Below are 19,832 nucleotides of genomic sequence, written 5' to 3'. Positions count from 1 at the left end.
TTCATCATAAGAATGATTCGTCTGATCCTGTGGGGTTGTGTTATGGCACTCTAAAAAATCCTAAATATGCTCATCAATCTTCAATGTGTTACAAACCATTTCCCAAAATGGTTTGAGAAAATAATTTTAATTGTATCAAAAAGTGTGGGTCGTACACATGCATGGTATGGTCCTGAAACAAACATTTTTAAAACATAGTTTTTAGAACTCCATTAAAAAAATATATATTATGTGGGTATTAAAATAAATTACATATTTGGAAAGTACACTCATAGGGCTATCTTTTATATTACTGACTTTTTCAAAGATTCAATCTCTAAGTGTTTCAAAATTTAAGCTCAAATGAGACAAAATCTGAAAATCAAGGAAAACACTTCCACCTTTTGGCCAAAAAGTGGACTCAGCTTCTTGCATTGACCCTTAAAGAGAGAATGTTTTCCAACAAGTTATATTTTTTTAAAATGATTAAAAAAAGAAGACAAAAGTTGATGTTCCATGAAAACTATGATGTTTTGATTAAGTTTGACTTTAAAATATTTTTAAAAAACAATCATTATTTTTTTTCTATCTACTATATTTTTATATTGGCAACTCCTGATGACATGGACAAACAAACAACTTGCCCCAAGTGAAAAGGAACAGTTTGACAACTTGATGCACCTATATGCTACTAATGATTTGGTCAAGGTACACAACCAGAGAATGCTAAAATTGTTGAACCGTCTAGTTGCATTAAGTATTGTGACAAGCATCAGGAACATAATAAAAAATGGAACCACTGGTGAACAACTTGAGAAACAAGTACTACTTTGTAGAGGTCAATGTGTCATGCTCACTGCCAATATATGGACACAAGCAGACCTTGTAAATGGAGCTCTTGGTGAAGTAACTGAAATTGTTTACAATAGTGGTTCCAAGCCACTTGATATCCCAATGTCTATTGTAGTAAGGATTGTTAATTATACTGGGCCACCATGGAACCAAGATGACCCCAAAAGTATACCAATAGTCCCTATATCTCTAGGCAGTCATAGACATATACCCCTCACAATGGCATGGGCTATAACCATACACAAATCCCAAGGCCTAACACTACAAAGAGCAATAATTAATATAGAGCAAAGTGGAGAGGCAGGGGCTAACATTCACAGCCATATCTAGAGTCAAGTCATTAAATGACCTACGCATTCAACAAACATTCTCTTTTGAGAGGTACTCCAAAATGCAAAATAATGCATATACAATTATAAGGAAGAAAGAGGAAGCTCGGCTACACCAACTCTCTGTTTGAAAAATCAAGGTATGTTACTCTTAGCTATTTCTCCCTCAGATTTCTCATTTTTATTTATGGCATATCAACTCCACTATTATAAATTCCTCTTTTGTAGGAATGTAGTCTACGTAATTGCCAAAATCAACTATAAGGAGATAGCCTCAACCCACAACAATCAAACTCTTAAGGTAATTATGCTCATACATTGTCAAGCACATTTTTTGTCCTATACTAATACTCCTTTCTCCCCCACATCTCTCCCAACTATTCTTTGAACATTAATACCATTGTTACAAACTCCTCTTTTGCAGGTGTCTATTTCGATCCATTGCAAAATGAGCTACAAGGAGGCAATATCAAAATCCAAGCATACATATCAATCAACGACACCAACTGCAGTCCACTCAACCATATGAAGGTAGCATATTACTTTTATTCTTTGGGTCTAAAAGATAAATGACATGTGTGACCAAAAAAACTTGACATGAAGCACCAATAAATGTATTATACATAAACTGCCATTCCATTTAAAATAACCAATACCATTTAAAAGAAGCACACTATCGCTACTTTGGGTTTTTTATAAGGGTAGTTTGATTCTTTAACCCTAAATATGCTCCCCAACTTATCACACAATTTATTTATATAATAATCGTTTGTAGTTCAAGAAGATAGAATGTATTTAGCTAGATGAATAAAAAAAATATCACACTTAAATGTTGAATATAAAAATTAATGTCCTTAATAACCACCTGCCTTTAAGCTCAATTGCCCTCCACTATTTGCTAAAATAATATTGTCAAACCATTTATCATAACATACCTATGACATTTCTTGTAGTTTTTACCCCTCCCCTTCAAAATATTGCCATATTATACCTTTCTATCAGCGTAACCATTGCACCTCATTGAGGTGCATGTGCTACTTATATTATTTCAAACATTCAAAACATAAACACCATTTTTAGGTAGTCCAATTTAAAAAATTGTATTTGTGTTAGTTGTTTCCTTTATACAAGTGTGATGATTCTAAAATTTTATGCAAAATATTTGATGACAACTAACAAGAGTGCAATGGACCTATGATGATGTCACAAGAAAATAATTCAAAATACACACCCCTTGAAGATGTTTCACTTAGATGTTCTTTTCGTATATTTTAACTTTATCTAAAATGAGTGAATGTTTGCCCTTAAATATAACAACCAAGTGCACAAAATAACATGATCACATGCTAATTTGAATCAAAATGGCTAATAGGGGGACATGGTGAGATTGATTTTTAATTTGAATTTTAAATGTTTAGGGTTCGGATCTATGATTATAAAAGTAACCTAGGTCAAGTCAACACCTATAGCTATAATTTAGTGTGACAAATACTAAACGTAGTGATCAAGACTAAATATTTTAAGATAAGTGATGATAAGATCAAGATACAAGGATATCTTGAGTTAAATTCCTTCAATATATACCATTTCAGTACACTTAATATTATATTTAAGATACTCTAAATAAAGTGGATCCAAAATATAAGAAAAAAGTGTGGGTATATAATTTTCACCACTATTTTTCACGTACACTTTGGTGTGCATGCAAACTACTAGGTGGATGCATGGACAAGTAAAATAAGCAATCAACATACATATTAATTTTTTTTAATGATCAAAATATATAGATCTAGATGTAAAGTAGTAGATCGTTGTTAAATTATTTTCATAGTGAGTGTTCCATACGAACTTCTAAAATAGAAAAACGTGAAATTAATAGCTTTTTTCAAGCATTTAAATTTAAAAATGAATATAATCACAAATTTCATAAGGGGACTATCATTATAAATAGTAGAAATAAAAGGACAAGGTTGAGAGATCCCATTTCTATGGAAAAATATCAAAGTTTTGGCTATATGGAAAAAACTTTGACCATATAGATAACTGTAGAAGAGCTCTATTTGGATATATATTAGCATTTAACTCGGATAGAGTGATAAAATTATTTTGGTTCTATAGAAATGCACTTTATCTAAACAAGATAATGAATCTCAATCTAGTGCCAAAATATGACTGTATCTATCATAATTGCAACACTCGTAATGAAACTCTTGAAGAAATCTTGGTGATCTATTAAATTCTTCTTCCAAATCATTATTTATAAATGATGTTAGGAATTTAAGGTAAGGTAAAAAGGACCATAATCACATGCACAAAACAAGAAGCATGTAATACTATTATAGATAACATCATATATGACATGATATGGTAATAAACTTGAGTGGATAACAAAAGATAACATCATGCATGCATAATATGGATGTAAAACAATATACATTAGATAATCATGTAAGAAAGTTCAAGAGAAGGATATGGTCCTAATAGGGATGAAATGTGATTAATAATATACAAAGATGAACCATGTAGGTAGAGTATATATATATATCCCTAAAAAATGTTAATTTAGTAATATGCAATGTAATCTTCTACAAATGTAGAATTTTCACATCATAAATGTAACTTCAAATCTCACTACGCGTTATAGTGGTCATAGAAAAATCTCAAGGTAGAGATTACATAAATATGGTAATGCATCAACTAAAGTCTACTCATATATAGTATCAAGGGGGTACCATGATGTATGGTCAAGTGTAATCATATTAAGGAACCAATCCCAATCCCATATATATATATGATGAGATCATCCCAAAATTTTAATCCCAATTATTTTTTCTCTAATAATAGTGAGTGAAGTGTTTCACTATAAACCTAAGTTCAAATCTTAACAAATAGGATAACAATTACTGTGAAGCATACACTTGCGTGTAGGAGTCATACTTGATGATAATGAAATGTGCATTTATACATCTTATATCATTACTTATAAATTTTAACTATTTTACATCTTGAATGTGCATTTTATACTCTTAAATATTAGGAAAATGAAATTCATTGTATGGTAATGTGTAAATACAATGGCTTAAAATCTTGGCATTACATAAATTGTGCCATATTTTAGAGTCCTAGAATTCTATTTATTGTTGAACATTGTAAACGGTTGGAAGGTTCTGGAACTTTTTGTGTTTGTGCTGCAAGGGTACAAATCTGGGGATTCTTCTTCTCTGAAAACTGAACTTTCTCAGTTTTTAGCGAGGGCTTTGAGAGTCGAACCTGGGACCCCAAGTACGGATTCTCTCTCACCCCTCTACTGGAGGCTCCGCTTCTCATTGCGGGTGGAATTCTACGCCGGAGAGAGTCTCGCATAGAGTTCCTCTGTATCCTGAACAGGGGATGAACAATTTTAAAACTGCTCTCACTTGGACAACAAACAAAGATATTTAGCAATTCGCTTGATATTTTCTCTGGGAAAATTTCAAACAACAGCCTGTCAACAAATGGAGATCGCAGTTAATTGGCTTGCACTGCAACGGGATTTGACATCATTGTAAAGAATTCGTCGAAGTTGACCTGGCCATCCCCGTCAGCATCCACGCCTCGAATAATGTGATGACACTCATCCAAACTAGAAGTCTCTCCCAACCTCCTTAAAACTCTGTGGAGTTCATCGGCAGAGATGGATCCACTGCCGTCGATGTCGAACATGTTGAAGGCATCTTTAAGATCCCGCAGGCTCGCAGCGCTGTCCACGCCACGTGTATTGAGCGCAACAAATTCTGACAAGTCCACGTAGCCATCTCCGTCTGAGTCAGCCTCTGCCATCATCAACTGCACCTCATCCTCCGTCGCATCGTGCCCCAGCGAGCGCATGACGTGGCCCAGCTCCGACGGAGATATTTTGCCGTCACTGTTGGCGTCAAATTTATTGAACACATTCTGAAGCTCTTCGCTGCTCGGCAACGGACAAGGAATCCTCACAATACAATCCCTGCTCGAATTTTGCCGTTCTTTACGGCCCGACATTTTCTTCGGCGACGAAGATTTTCGCGGCGGAGATTCGGAGGAGAAAATGTTAATGCCCTCTGATTGCCGCCGGGGAGATTCGATCGGCGCATTTTTGCGGTTGGAAAACCAGGGGAATCCCATTATGATCGATCCAGAGAAAATAAACTAAAGCTTTAAATTTTGCTTCGGAAGGGAAAGGGATTTCAGAATAAAAATTTCTGGAACTAGGGTTTGAAGCTTTGTAAAAAAGGAAAGGAAAGATTCTGTATAATAAAGCGCTCCAAGGGTTTGAAGCTTTGTAAAAAATGAAAGGAAAGATTCTGTATAATAAAGCGCTCAAATTCTTTGCTTTCTCCGACACAGCAAGTTCTTTGTGGTTACTCAACGTCTGCAAGATATTCTAAATTGAATGATAACTCAACAAGTAGTTGCAACAGAAGAGTAGATGATCTGAAGCTTTATAGATTGTGGATTAGCGCGTGAAATTATAAAAATGATCCGATCACACCCTGCAGGTGGCGAACCGTCCAATCCTAAAATCCAAAATCGAATAGAAGATTCGTTGAAAACGAGTGCGTGGAGCAGAAGAGAAGTGTACTACCAGCGTTTCTTCGCTGTTGTTTGTTTTGTAGAAAATGAAAGTTGAATAAGTAGAAGAAAGTGCAGGCCGCTTGAAATTTCCGCGTGGAGGAGTTGTAACAAACTTGACGAGCGTGTTTTGGTAACCCAAAAATTTAGTTTTGGTTGCCGACTTTGAAAAGTTAGGAGGTTCCCAATTTCTTGAAGGATTCGTTCTAGAGATTTCCATAAGTAATGACGTGAAGCACACAAGATTAATGACGCCCTACCTAACATAAGCATGATTTCAGTTGTTTCCAAAACAAGGGGTAGTTGTTGAATTTGGAACAATTATCTTCAACTTTTCAACTATAAAATGATTTCAGTTTTAAGGTAGGGGAAGGGTCGTATATCTTAAGTTTCTAAACATTATAAGTGTATTTGTAGTGAAAGATGTACGAGTTGATACTGTTACGAAATATATTAAAGTATAAATGAATAAGAGATATTATTTTGTTTAGTAATTTTATTGTACAAGATAATATTTAGAAATAAATGAAAAAAAATTATAATATTGATTTTCGATATATGTATGTATTCATAGAGTTTTTTGCACTAAAGCATTTTCTCATTATAAAGATTTAAAAGTTGTTATTTGAGCTCACATCTCAATTCAGTAGTGATAGTCACTTATAGTAGTCCACATTAAACATAAGCCAATAAATATAAACTAGCATACCTATATTTTATAAATAAAATTTATGTAGGAGACGTCGAGAGATATCAAATTTAAAAAATCTTTACCTTTAGCATACATTAATTAATTGCAATTGATTTATAATTAGCATTCAATTTGGTTTAGTCTTAGAATTGGTTTAGTATTAGGGTTTGATTGAAGGGATTAAACATAAATATTAACCTTAGCATTAAGTATTATAAATGTTATAATTAATAATACCTTAATATTAATTTTTATTTTTAAAATTTAGAAACATAGAAATTGTTTTAATCTATCTAAATTGGAAATTAAAAATTATGTATTCTACAAAGAGATTAAATGTCATGTAAAATACTATATTATTTTTAAAATATGTGTGAATTTAGAAACATATAAATGGTTTTTGATTTTGCCTAAATTGGAAATTTAAAAAGAAATATTTGTGTATGTATTTAACTTCGGTTTTTTGAATTTAGAGACATTATTGATGTATATATGCATATAACTTTTATTTTTTGAATTTAGAGACATTATTGATGTATATATGCATATAACTTTTATTTTTTGAATTTAGACACATCATGTTTTTATGTTTACAATTTTGTAACATACAAGTTGTTTTCAATTTTTATAAATTGGAAATTAAGATTTTTTTTTTTCATCTGTTTTTTATTTGTTATAGAAACAACACTTTAAAGGCATGTATGTTCATGCTTATTGAAGGAAATGACTCTTTAAAAATATTAAGTTTTTTTTATTTTTATTGTAGCTTTAAATGTTTCTTTTTTTTAATCGGTAATATGTTATTTTTTTATTATATTATGAAATAAAAGCACTACATTAAAAGAGAGTCATTTAACAACCATCCACCTAAAACCACCCATTTAAACCCCTAAACCACCCAAAACAGAACCAAGTATCAAACAACCACCATCCAACCACCCACCAAACCAGCTTCCCACACCCAAGTAGTAATTAACTGAGCACAAAATATGCTCATTACATCATTGTCATAATAAAAAAATTCACTGGCAATTCAATTTTAATAGACAACTACTAAGAGCATAAAAGTTTCTGAACTAAAAACTAAACTATGCACATGGCGAGCTAAAAACAAGGGTACCCGAGAACTCTTCATGATCATTAATGAGATTCCTCCTCCTCCTTCACCACCACGACATTTGAATCTCCACCCATGCCTTCCGTCGCATCTCCACCTTCAATCGAAAATATTTCCAAAGGTGCATTTCTCGCTGCCATAGTCTTAGACATACGTCTAGTTCGCATCTCCACCTTCAATCGGAAATCCAATGTTGTGTACATTCTATCCCACGATCTTTAATATCTTCAAAAAACATTCCAAAACAATGTGCTACATAGCTCCTATTATGACACGTATCATCACTGATATAGAAATGGACCTCCTTGATGATAATGTGTTCATTTTCAGTACTCTCTATACCATCCACATGAAATTGTGAATGTCTATAGAAAACTTGTACAAATATTGCAACTTGATCAGAATGATAATATTGACTTTGAATTTTTGTGTGAGGACTAAATGTATAGTTCTTGGAGAAATGTACAATTGAAAGAATACAACCTGGTGGAAAACAATTCTTTGAATCACGAAACTGTTTAGCTTGCCATCTTGCACCATGACAATGTTGGATATGTGGATATATCATATTATGAAATCTATCTATAAACTAAATGCAAGGCAATTCACTCTCTTTCAACATAATTTTTTTGGATTCAGTTCCTGACTTACTTTGGTATGTCTCATATTCAAATCTCTTCTGGATATAATTAGTGCATGAATATCAAAATTCTCCATTTGCAACACAAACTTACTCAAAAATCTACAATCATTGCATTCACCTTTTATACATTGTATTTTGAACTCATCAGAATCTTATAATTTATCACATAAAATAGACTTCACAAATTGTGTTGTACTTGTAGGATTGACTAGATTTGGATTAATTGTTGCCATGAACTTCCTATATGATTGCAAGTGTAGATGAAATTGAACATAATTTCGACAACAACAAGTTTCACGTACCTTATTTATGTGTACAAAGCAAGGACAAAATCTCTCAAACATCCTTTGGCAAATCTTTACATCTAAAAATTCTTGCTTGAATGTTTCAAACAATTCACTTTGTGTTGTATCTAAGAAATGTTTTGGATGTGTAATCTTTTTACCATCTTCATCTATCATATGTATAGTAACCCTTCAATTGGAAGAAACACGAGATTGGTTGGTCCAATAATCAATGACCTGTCTTTTTACATCTTCAGAAATTTTGTCTTTTCTAGGAAACCTACAAATATTTACCCAATTCTTTTCGATGTTTTCATCCAACATATTTCTCTTCCTAATGATCTTTGAACAGTTCTTCTAGATACATTCATTAATTGAGAAATTGCATTAACTTGTTTTTTACGAGTCAATTCCTTACTAGTAATCATAGTCATCAATGCTCTACGTGTAGCACTTAAATCAACACCTCGACTTGTGTTCCCTATACAATTCAATGCTTCTTGTAAATTTTCAATTATAGTTTCGTTTACTAATGTATCACTAGAACTTTTCTTATTACCAACACCCAACAAGTCCAAAATAGGTTTCATTTTCCTTTTCCTAAATAATTTAGCAAATAATTGTGCTCTTCCAACAACAAACTTATTTTTAAAATAATCCCATAAATTCTTACAATGCAATTTTAATGTGCTTTCAGGTATCATATCTTTAGATGGAATTTCATTGAAAAAACTATCTTCATCCATTTCCATCAAATTTTCCATACCAGAAAAAAAAAATCATCTCGTACCTGAGGAGATGTTTCTTAAACATCATCAGGTTGATCTTGAACAATAACAGATTGTTGTTGACTACATTTTGTATGACCTTTCATCTTATCGTCCCTTTTACGATCATACAACCTTGATCTAGTCCTCTTACTCCCCATTGCAAAAAATATTTAGATCTTCAAAATTTTGTTCTTTGAACCTAAAAACAACACATGCAAATATGCATATCTTCAAAATTTAGTGCTTTGAACTAAAAAGGTTATATGCCTAATAACGTTTCGTCGGTTCTTAACAAAAAAAAAAAGTAATTAGTGAAATGTATAAATAATTTTGCATTCTTAAACTTAATATGTGTAAATTTCATCCATTTAGATCATTTGACTTGAAGTCCAATTTTTATAATTTAGAAAATGAAAACATAAGGCTCAAGAAATTTAGGAGCATTGAGAAAAAGTAAGAAATTAAGTATACTTCAATTAGATACATTTGACTATATGCAATGTACATATGAACGTGATTTAATTTAACATTAATTTCTTGAAATCACTTAGCTAATATATATAGAGAATTTGAGTCAAGTATTACAAAATATAATATAATATAATTTAGTACTAAATAGTGTTGGATATATGGCCAAGAAATGTTTATCATCGTATTGCAGTGACTAAAGAATATGGTTAATCTAAAAAGTATTTAATTTCAAAAAAAAAATCTAATATTGTAAATTAAGCATGATTGAAAAAATAATTTCAAATAACATACTTGGAAAGGGTAGACGCCTTTCGAAAAAAAATTCAAAATCTTTGCCCCTTTACAAAATTAGAAATATTCGCCCCTTTATAATCTTCCTACTCTCTCCAAAATGCCACTTTATTTGAAAAAAAAAGATTGTTTGCAAAAATAACTCTTATTATTTTCGCATTTGATTGATTTAATTTTTTAATGGAAAAAATAATTCTTTTTTATATGTGGTTCAAGCGACGGTTGCGTCGGCCCTCACAGTTCCCGCCAGAACTATTTTTGAATAGTTCTGGTCCTTCCAGCCGAAACGGCTTATGTGGAATGCCAAGTGGCAGCCACATGAACAAAAATGATGATTTTCTCAAACTTGTCACTTCTGCAACAAAATTCAATAGGTAAATTAAACTTATTAAAAAAAATAAAATACCTTTTTTTAGAGATCGAAGTCACAATTCTACTCATATAATTTTTTTAATGTTTTGATTACATTTAATATATAAAAAAATTAAAAAAACTACAACTAGGTATTCTTTTGTTCGATATGATTTTGCTTTGAAAAACAAAATAAAATATCAAATCACTTCAAAAAAAAAAATTTAAAATATGGTTCACTAGAAGAGAGAGTCTTCTCCAAATGGGTATTTTAGTTTTTGGATTATCATAAATTGAATAGACAAATTGTGGTGGGAGACAAAAACTGTCAAATTCTGGTGTATTCGACTTCCAAATGCTATTACAAAGAAAATATACATCAATTTTTTTATTTTTTTTTTCATGCACTATATAAATATGTGATATATAACTAATATCAAATTGAAAAAAAAGTAGTTGATTTACATTTACTGTTGAGGTGGGAACCAAACCCCCTGGTATTCAGCGTTTTTCAGCAATAAAAAAATGGACTTTAAAGCTAAAAAAACATATAAATTATTGACAAAAATTTTTCAAAAAATAGTAGACTTAAACTTCATCAAATTTTACACATTTCATCAGTCTGCATCATCTTCAAATTCAAAATGCAAATGACACTTTTATGGCGACGAAATTGAACAGTTATTGTTGTGTTAGCCTTTTCCTTTGTAAAAGTGTGACACAGGTTTGTGCTTTTACCCAAAAATAAAAGTACAGGGTTGAGAGATCTCAGTTTCTATGAAAAAATATAAAAGTTTTGGCTATACGGAAAAAACTTTGACCATATAGATAACTATAGAAGAGCTCTATTTGAATATATATTAGCATTTAACTCAGATAGAGTGATAAAATTATTTTGGTTCTATAGAAATGCACTTTATCTAAACAAGATAATGAATCTCAATCTAGTGCCAAAATATGATCATATCTATCATAATTGCAACACTTGTAATGAAACTCTTGAAGAAATCTTGGTAATCTATTAAATTCTTCTTCAAATTCATTATTTAAAAATGATGTTAGGAATTTAAGGTAAGGTAAAAAGGACCATAATCACATGCACAAAACAACAAGCATGTAATACTATTATAGATAACATCATATATGACATGACATGGTAATAAACTTGAGTGGATAACAAAAGATAACACCATGCATGCATGATATGGATGTAAAACAATATACATTAGATAAAACAATATACATTAGATAATCATGTAAGAAAGTAAGTTCAAGAGAAGGATATGGTCCTAATAGGGATGAAATGTGATCAATAATATACAAAGATGAACCATATAGGTAGAGTATATATATATATATATATATATATATATATATATATATATATATATATATATATATATATATATATATATATATATAATGTTAATTTAGTAATATGCAATGTAATCTTCTAGAAAAGTAGAATTTTCACATCATAAATGTAACTTCAAATCTCACTACGCATTATAGTGGTCATAGAAAAATCTCAAGGTAGAGATTACATAAATATGATAATGCATCAACTAAAATCTACCCATATATAGTATCAAGAGGGTACCATGATGTATGGTGAAGTGTAATCATATTAAGGAACCAATCCCAATCCCATATATATATATATATGATAAGATCATCCCAAAATTTTAATCCCAATTATTTTTTATCTAATAATAGTGAGTGAAGTTTTTCACTATAAACCTAAGTTCAAATCTTAACAAATAGAATAACAATTACTGAAGCATACACTTGCGTGTAGGAGTCATACTTGATGATAATGAAATGTGCATTTATACATCTTATATCATTACTTATAAATTTTAACTATTTTACATCTTGAATGTGCATTTTATACTCTTAAATATGAGGAAAATGAAATTCATTGAATGGCAATTTGCAAATACAATGGCTGAAAAACTTGGCATTTCATAAACACTGCCATATTTTAGAGTCCTAGAATTCTATTTATTGTTGAACATTGTAAACGGTTGGAGGGTTCTGGAACTTTTTGTGTTTGTGCTGCAAGGGTACAAATCTGGGGATTCTTCTTCTCTGAAAACTGAACTTTCTCAGTTTTTAGCGAGGGCTTTGAGAGTCGAACCTGGGACCTCGAGTACGGATTCTCTCTCACCCCTCTACTGGAGGCTCCGCTTCTCATTGCGGGTGGAATTCTACGCCGGAGAGAGTCTCGCATAGAGTTCCTCTGTATCCTGAACAGGGGATGAACAATTTTAAAACTGCTCTCACTTGGACAACAAACAAAGATATTTAGCAATTCGCTTGATATTTTCTCTGGGTAAATTTCAAACAACAGCCTGTCAACAAATGGAGATCGCAGTTAATTGGCTTGCACTGCAACGGGATTTGACATCATTGTAAAGAATTCGTTGAAGCTGACCTGGCCATCCCCATCAGCATCCACGCCTCGAATAATGTGATGACACTCATCCAAACTAGAAGTCTCTCCCAACCTCCTTAAAACTCTGTGGAGTTCATCGGCAGAGATGGATCCACTGCCGTCGATGTCGAACATGTTGAAGGCATCTTTAAGATCCCGCAGGCTCGCAGCGCTGTCTACGCCACGTGTATTGAGTGCAACAAATTCAGACGAGTCTACGTAGCCATCTCCGTCTGAGTCAGCCTCTGCCATCATCAACTGCACCTCATCCTCCGTCGCATCGTGCCCCAGCGAGCGCATGACGTGGCCCAGCTCCGACGGAGATATTTTGCCGTCACTGTTGGCGTCAAATTTATTGAACACATTCTGAAGCTCTTCGCTGCTCGGCAACGGACAAGGAATCCTCACAATACAATCCTTGCTCGAATTTTGCCGTTCTTTACGGCCCGACATTTTCTTCGGCGACGAAGATTTTCGCGGCCGAGATTCGGAGGAGAAAATGTTAATGCCCTCTGATTGCCGCCGGGGAGATTCGATCGGCACATTTTTGCGGTTGGAAAACCAGGGGAATCCCATTATGATCGATCCAGAGAAAACAAACTAAAGCTTTAAATTTTGCTTCGGAAGGGAAAGGGATTTCAGAATAAAATTTTCTGGAACTAGGGTTTGAAGCTTTGTAAAGAAGGAAAGGAAAGATTCTGTATAATAAAGCGCTCCAATTCTTTGCTTTCTCCGACACAGCAAGTTCTTTGTGGTTACTCAACGTCTGCAAGATATTCTAAATTGAATGATAACTCAACAAGTAGTTGCAACATAAGAGTAGATGATCTGAAGCTTTATAGATTGTGGATTAGCGCGTGAAATTATAAAAATGATCCGATCACACCCTGCAGGTGGCGAACCGTCCAATCTGAAAATCCAGAACCGAATAGAAGATTCGTTGAAAACGAGTGCGGGGAGCAGAAGAGAAGTGTACTACCAGCGTTTCTTCGCTGTTGTTTGTTTTGTAGAAAATGAAAGTAATTAGTAGAAGAAAGTACAGGCTGTAGGAAATTTCCGCGTGGAGGAGTTGTAACAAACTTTACGAGCGTGTTTTGGTTACCCAAAAATTTAGTTTTGGTTGCCGACTTTGAAAAGTTAGGAGGTTCCCAATTTCTTGGAAGATTCGTTCTAGAGATTTCCTCAAGTAATGACGTGAAGCACACAAGATTAATGACGCCCTACCTAACATAAAACAACATAAGCATGATTTCACTTGTTATCAAAACAAGGGGTAGTTGTTGAATTTGGAACAATTATCTTCAACTTTTCAATTATAAAATGATTTCAGTTTTAAGGTAGGGGAAGGGTCGTATATCTTAAGTTTCTAAACATTATAAGAGTATTTATAGTGAAAGGTGTACGAGTTGATAATGTTACGAAATATATTAAAGTATAAATGAATAAGAGATATTATTTTGTTTAGTAATTTTATTATACAAGATAATATTTAGAAATAAATGACATAAAATTATAATATTGATTTTGGATATATGTATGTATTCATAGAGTTTTTTTTGCACTAAAACATTTTCTCATTATAAAAATTTAAAAGTTGTTATTCGAGCTCACATCTCAATTCAATAGTGATAATCACTTATAGTAGTCCACATTAAACATAAGCCAATAAATATAAACTAGCATACCTATATTTTATAAATAAAATTTATATAGGAGACGTTGAGAGATATCAAATTTAAAAAATCTTTACCTTTAGCATACATTAATTAATTGCATTTGGTTTATAATTAGCATTCAATTTGGTTTAGTCTTAGAATTGGTTTAGTATTAGGGTTTGGTTGAAGGGATTAAACATAAATATTAACCTTAGCATTAAGTATTATAAATGTTATAATTAATAATACCTTAATATTAGTTTTTATTTTTAAAATTTAGAAACATAGAAATTGTTTTAATCTATCTAAATTGGAAATTAAAAATTATATATTCTACAAAGAGATTAAATGTCATGTAAAATACTATATTATTTTTAAAATGTGTGTGAATTTAGAAACATATAAATGGTTTTTGATTTTGCCTAAATTGGAAATTTAAAATTAAATATTTGTGTATGCATTTAACTTCGGTTTTTTGAATTTAGAGACATTATTGATGTATATATGCATATAACTTTGATTTTTTGAATTTAGAAACATCATGTTTTTATGTTTACAATTTTGTAACATACAAGTTGTTTTCAATTTTTATAAATTGGAAATTAAGATTATTTTTTTTCATCTGTTTTTTATTTGTTATAGAAACAACACTTTAAAGGCATGTATGTTCATGCTCATTGAAGGAAATGACTCTTTAAAAATATTAAGATTTTTTTTATTTTTATTGTAGCTTTAAATGTTTATTTTTTTTTATCGGTAATATGTTATTTGTTTATTATATTATGAAATAAAAGCACTACATTAAAAGAGAGTCATTTAACAACCATCCACCTAAAACCACCCATTTAAACCCCTAAACCACCCAAAACAGAACCAAGTATCAAACAACCACCATCCAACCACCCACCAAACCAGCTTCCCACACCCAAGTAGTAGTTAACTAAGCACAAAATATGCTCATTACATCATTGTCATAATAAAAAAATTCACTAGCAATTCAATTTTAATAGACAACTTCTAAGAGCATAAAAGTTTCTAAACTAAAAACTAAACTATGCACATGGTGAGCTAAAAACAAGGGTACCTGGGAACTCTTCATGATCATTAACGAGATTCCTCCTCCTCCTTCACCACCACGACGTTTGAATCTCCACCCATCCCTTCCGTCGCATCTCCACCTTCAATCGGAAATATTGCCAAAGGTGCATTTCTCGCTGCCATAGTCTCAGACATACGTCTAGTTCGCGGCCTCAACCTCCATCCATTCATCTCAATGTCCCTTGCTTCCACTCGTGCCTTTCAAATAATCTCCAGCTTCGAGATTTGAACATACAGCTTCAATGCCTCCCATCTGCGCCTCTCCGTCTCCCAAAACTGAGCCTTTGTTGGTAATTGACACTCATTGGGTTCATATGTTGTCATTGATGGCAACAAGATTCTATTGAAGGCATATACCGGCATTGGAGCATTCAGGGTCATCACCAGTACCGACATCCAACACTTCAGTGAAGCCGACATCACTTTGGGATCTGAAAGGTTTTATTTGTAAAATCATTTTGTAATTATTGTATAGGGCCAACATTGAATATCTTTTGTATATTAAGTCAACAATAGGCATATTGTTTGTAAAGGGTATATAAGTCAGTCTGTTAGGTCATTTTGATATATGACAAGGTAGAAGAACTATGTAATGCGAAGGATATGTGTGTAGGTCATTTGTATGCGAATGTAATATCATACTATGATCAGTAGATGGTTTGTAAAGCATTCTTGGAGGAAAGGAGAGACCGGTAGAATGGTTCAGGGTTTATGAACCGGTACATAACAGAGCTTTAATCGGAACTCTTTTTGGCATTACAGATGCAGTTTGTGAGTTCACCAGTATTGTTTTATCTCAGCAGAAGCTTGTAGTCAGTGAGACTCTTTTGTGTTGAGAAGTGTTCTCTAGACAGTGTGCCTTCCTACATGTGCAGGCCCCCATGCTATGTAATATCTTTTATATGGCCAATGAATTGATATTGTGGGTCACAAATCCCACTGTGGTTTTTCCTCTTTAAGGTTTTCCACGTATAAATTCTACGTGTTATGGTGTTCATTCATGTGGCTGGTTTATTTACTTCATGTTATATGTTTCTTTATTTGTCGTTTTATATGTGTATGTTATAAAAGGTTAAAATCTAGTGTTACCGGCAAAACATTGATTCACCCCCCCCCCTCTCAGTGTTCTTGGATTCATTGTATTCCAACAGCCTTCACTTCTTCTCTCCTCCTGAGAAATGATATGTTCATACATCTATTTCTGAGTTCTATCTTCTCATCCGGAATTCCTTTCAACACATTGAAACCCCGCCCTGGCACTGCCTGCTCAAGTAGCGAACCCATGTTCTGCAGATAATCCTTTAGCACAATTGCCCACATAACTTTCCTAACCTCCTCACATGGGGTTCCCAATTCTAACCCCCATGCCATAATGAGCGAATAAACATCCACCCTTGATCGATACCTATGGCCGATAACCGCCACCTCCTCTCCTAGCACTAGCTGCATGACTTTTAGAAACAAGGGCTCCCTTGACTTAAACATGGTCTTCAATCTTCTCTCGAGATCGGCCCCCAAAATGCTGACATTAATTTGTTGTTTTTAAGCGTGAAATTAGCCTCCATCTGCCACCTGTAAACCACCTTCCTCTGTCACAAAACCACTCTCTCAACCTCCAGCAATCACAAATCATCCACACTGACTAGGCATTCATTCTCAAACTTTCCATAAATGCATCCTTCGTCACCCCTGCAGAATTTATCAACATTAATTACCAATGCTAGTGAAATTCGCCTAGGCTCGTGTACATGGGATGGGAAATTAATCTCACACACTTCATCTAGGTGGCTATACTATATGAAATCAAGCATTCAAATCATGCCAATGAAATATGTCATCATCCTTGTCCCACCACTTTGTTATTCCTTTATCCAACTCACAAGTGACATTGGTAAAGCATCTGCTAGCTCATTGCCACCTCTTTTGATATGGGTTATACAAAAAATCTTGAAAGTTACATAATTTCGAAACAATCAAGTCTATGAGCTTATTTAATCTCCAACTCAAGGTTACCCCTTTCATAATTGTGTTCGCTACAACATTAGAATCTCCTTCAAGGTGCACCTTTGGAATCTTCATATTAACTGCTAACTCCAGTGGTAATAAAGCGGCATGCACCTCTGCATCATTATTGGTTCCATCTTGTAGTCTCTTTGCACCCTTAAAGAGGATCATCCCACTTTCATCATGAGCAACACATCTCGCCCCTGAGATGCCCGGATTTCCCCTAGATGCCCCATCAAAATTTATTTTAATCCACCCCTACTCTGGCTTACACCATGATTCCTCCTCTTTTCTTTCTTCTTCACCCGAAGGATGAATCCTTGGAAACCCATGGACGGGTTGCAACATTAATTTTTTCATTTGATAATCTTTTTTTTAATATATGTAGATTGAATCTATAATCAACATTTCTCCCATAAAACATAATATAAAGCAAACAATATAATTATAATCTAATTATTAACTCTTGTTTATTTCTTTCCATTTTTTTCAACAATAAAAAACTTGATTTACTAATTTAACTCAAACCAAGTTTTCATTTTTAAAAAAATTAAATTAGTTTTTAAAAACATAGAAGCAAAATCAAAATTTAATGTTGTGGTTTAATTTCAAAATTGCATGAACCTTTGAAATGGATTTTTAATGGATATGTTTATAATCTTTTATAATTTTTCTGTTATATATAATCTTTCACTTAATATCAAATTTGTTTTTGATGTTTCTATATTTTAGTTCTACAAATATATATACTTTCAAAAATAACTAAATAGAATAACTATGAAATAATTAAATTTAACTATACTATTTTTTTTCAAAAATCTATATGAGATTTCTTTGTTCATATATAAGCTTTCATGTTTCTAAATCTCAAAAAAAAAATCAATATTTATAATCTTTAATATCCCACAGATAAGAAAATAACTAGAAACATTTATTTTATATATATACCTTTTGTTACAAATAGAAGAAAATAAAACATATATTAATATATATACAATAGGCTTATTCTATTACTCACATTTGAGATTATGTATGATTCAAGGGAAAGAGTAACACCCTTGTAGACATTGTTATAAATTTTACATTGAGATATGAGTTGTGTATAAGAATCTTGTTCACACTTCGGTCCAGCCCTGTGGGTGACTTGCATCTATGTATTGAGTAGACATAAACTCCAAACAAAAAACAACAAGATTACATTATGAAGAGTACAAATAATAAATTATATATATATATATATATATATATATATATATATATATATATATATAAGTCGCCCCATAGTAACAATGAAAGATGTGTAGAGAATGCCTTTGCATGGTGTCATGTCTCCTTTGAATGAATTGCCTTCCTTGTACAAATTATCAATGATTAGATATGCTTACTTTTTCATACATGCTTCTTTTCCTTTGCAATTTGCTATGTTGTAGAAGGCATGTGGGGGGTTATTTTCATCGTGTATGTGAAGCCTGGCGTAGAAATGAACTCCAACTAGGGATCTGCCAAAGCTAGGGTTGCAATCCAAGAGAAAAGAATTGTATCTTCCTAAAAAGAATTCAAGATATACAAGTTTCTAAATAGTTTAAGTGTATTTGTAGTGAAAGGTGTACAAGTTGATAATGTTAAGAAATATATTAAAGTATAAATGAATAAGAGATATTATTTTGTTTAGTAATTTTATTATACAAGATAATATTTAGAAATAAATGACATAAAATTATAATATTGATTTTGAATATATGTATGTATTCATAGAGTTCAACTAATATACCTTCAGACTTTGCAGCTCCAGAGGATCCAAATTCTTCAAGCTCAAAAGCAGATAATTTCCCAATCAGAATGTCTCTGTTAACTGAAGTGTTTGCCATTATTCTCAATTCATTAATTGCAGTAGCCTTCATCTTGTAAGCCAGTGGTAGGGCTCTCAAAACTTTAGAAACTATTTCATCTTCACTTAGAGATCCTCCACAACATTGAATTCCCATGACAAACTCATTTACTCTTTCCATAAATGTAGCAATTCTTTCATTATCTTGGACATCTTCAAGTTCTCATATCTTACCCGGTAACCATCAAGTTTAGCAATTTTGACAGTAGGGTCACCTTGGCTAAAATGAGAGATGAAAGAAAATGTGAAGACTATGGAAGACCAAGAAGGAATATGAGATGGAATGAATCTAGGTTTGTCTTACAATGTCCAAAAATATAAGTCCAAGATATGTGTCATCTAAAGTAAGGTATGGCTTCCAAAGAGATGATAGATCTCTTGA

At 32.5% G+C, this 19,832-nt stretch overlaps 2 protein-coding genes across 2 annotated transcripts; both read right to left on the bottom strand.

Annotated features, from left to right (window-relative positions):
- Positions 1–4,191: 4,191 nt before the first annotated feature.
- LOC131859832 (probable calcium-binding protein CML10) lies at positions 4,192–5,805 on the bottom strand. Its single transcript, XM_059213992.1, has one exon. The coding sequence runs from the start codon at positions 5,301–5,303 to the stop codon at positions 4,668–4,670; it is 636 nt and encodes a 211-aa protein (XP_059069975.1). The 5' UTR covers positions 5,304–5,805; the 3' UTR covers positions 4,192–4,667.
- A 6,466-nt stretch (positions 5,806–12,271) lies between these two features.
- Positions 12,272–13,805, bottom strand: LOC131080111 (probable calcium-binding protein CML10). Its single transcript, XM_058018209.2, has one exon. It carries the CDS (start codon positions 13,379–13,381, stop codon positions 12,746–12,748), a length of 636 nt encoding a protein of 211 aa, XP_057874192.2. The 5' UTR covers positions 13,382–13,805; the 3' UTR covers positions 12,272–12,745.
- Between the last annotated feature and the right edge of the window lie 6,027 nt (positions 13,806–19,832).

Source organism: Cryptomeria japonica, chromosome 11, assembly GCF_030272615.1.
Source record: "Cryptomeria japonica chromosome 11, Sugi_1.0, whole genome shotgun sequence".
Taxonomy (NCBI): domain Eukaryota; kingdom Viridiplantae; phylum Streptophyta; class Pinopsida; order Cupressales; family Cupressaceae; genus Cryptomeria; species Cryptomeria japonica.
The sequence above is the reverse complement of the archived record's forward strand: the minus strand, read 5'-3'. Positions and strand labels throughout refer to the sequence as shown.

What these genes read in the sequence shown, in the direction of transcription:
- LOC131080111 (XM_058018209.2), bottom strand. Translation starts at nt 13,381, where the DNA reads ATGGGATTCCCCTGGTTTTCCAACCGCAAAAATGTGCCGATCGAATCT.
- LOC131859832 (XM_059213992.1), bottom strand. Translation starts at nt 5,303, where the DNA reads ATGGGATTCCCCTGGTTTTCCAACCGCAAAAATGCGCCGATCGAATCT.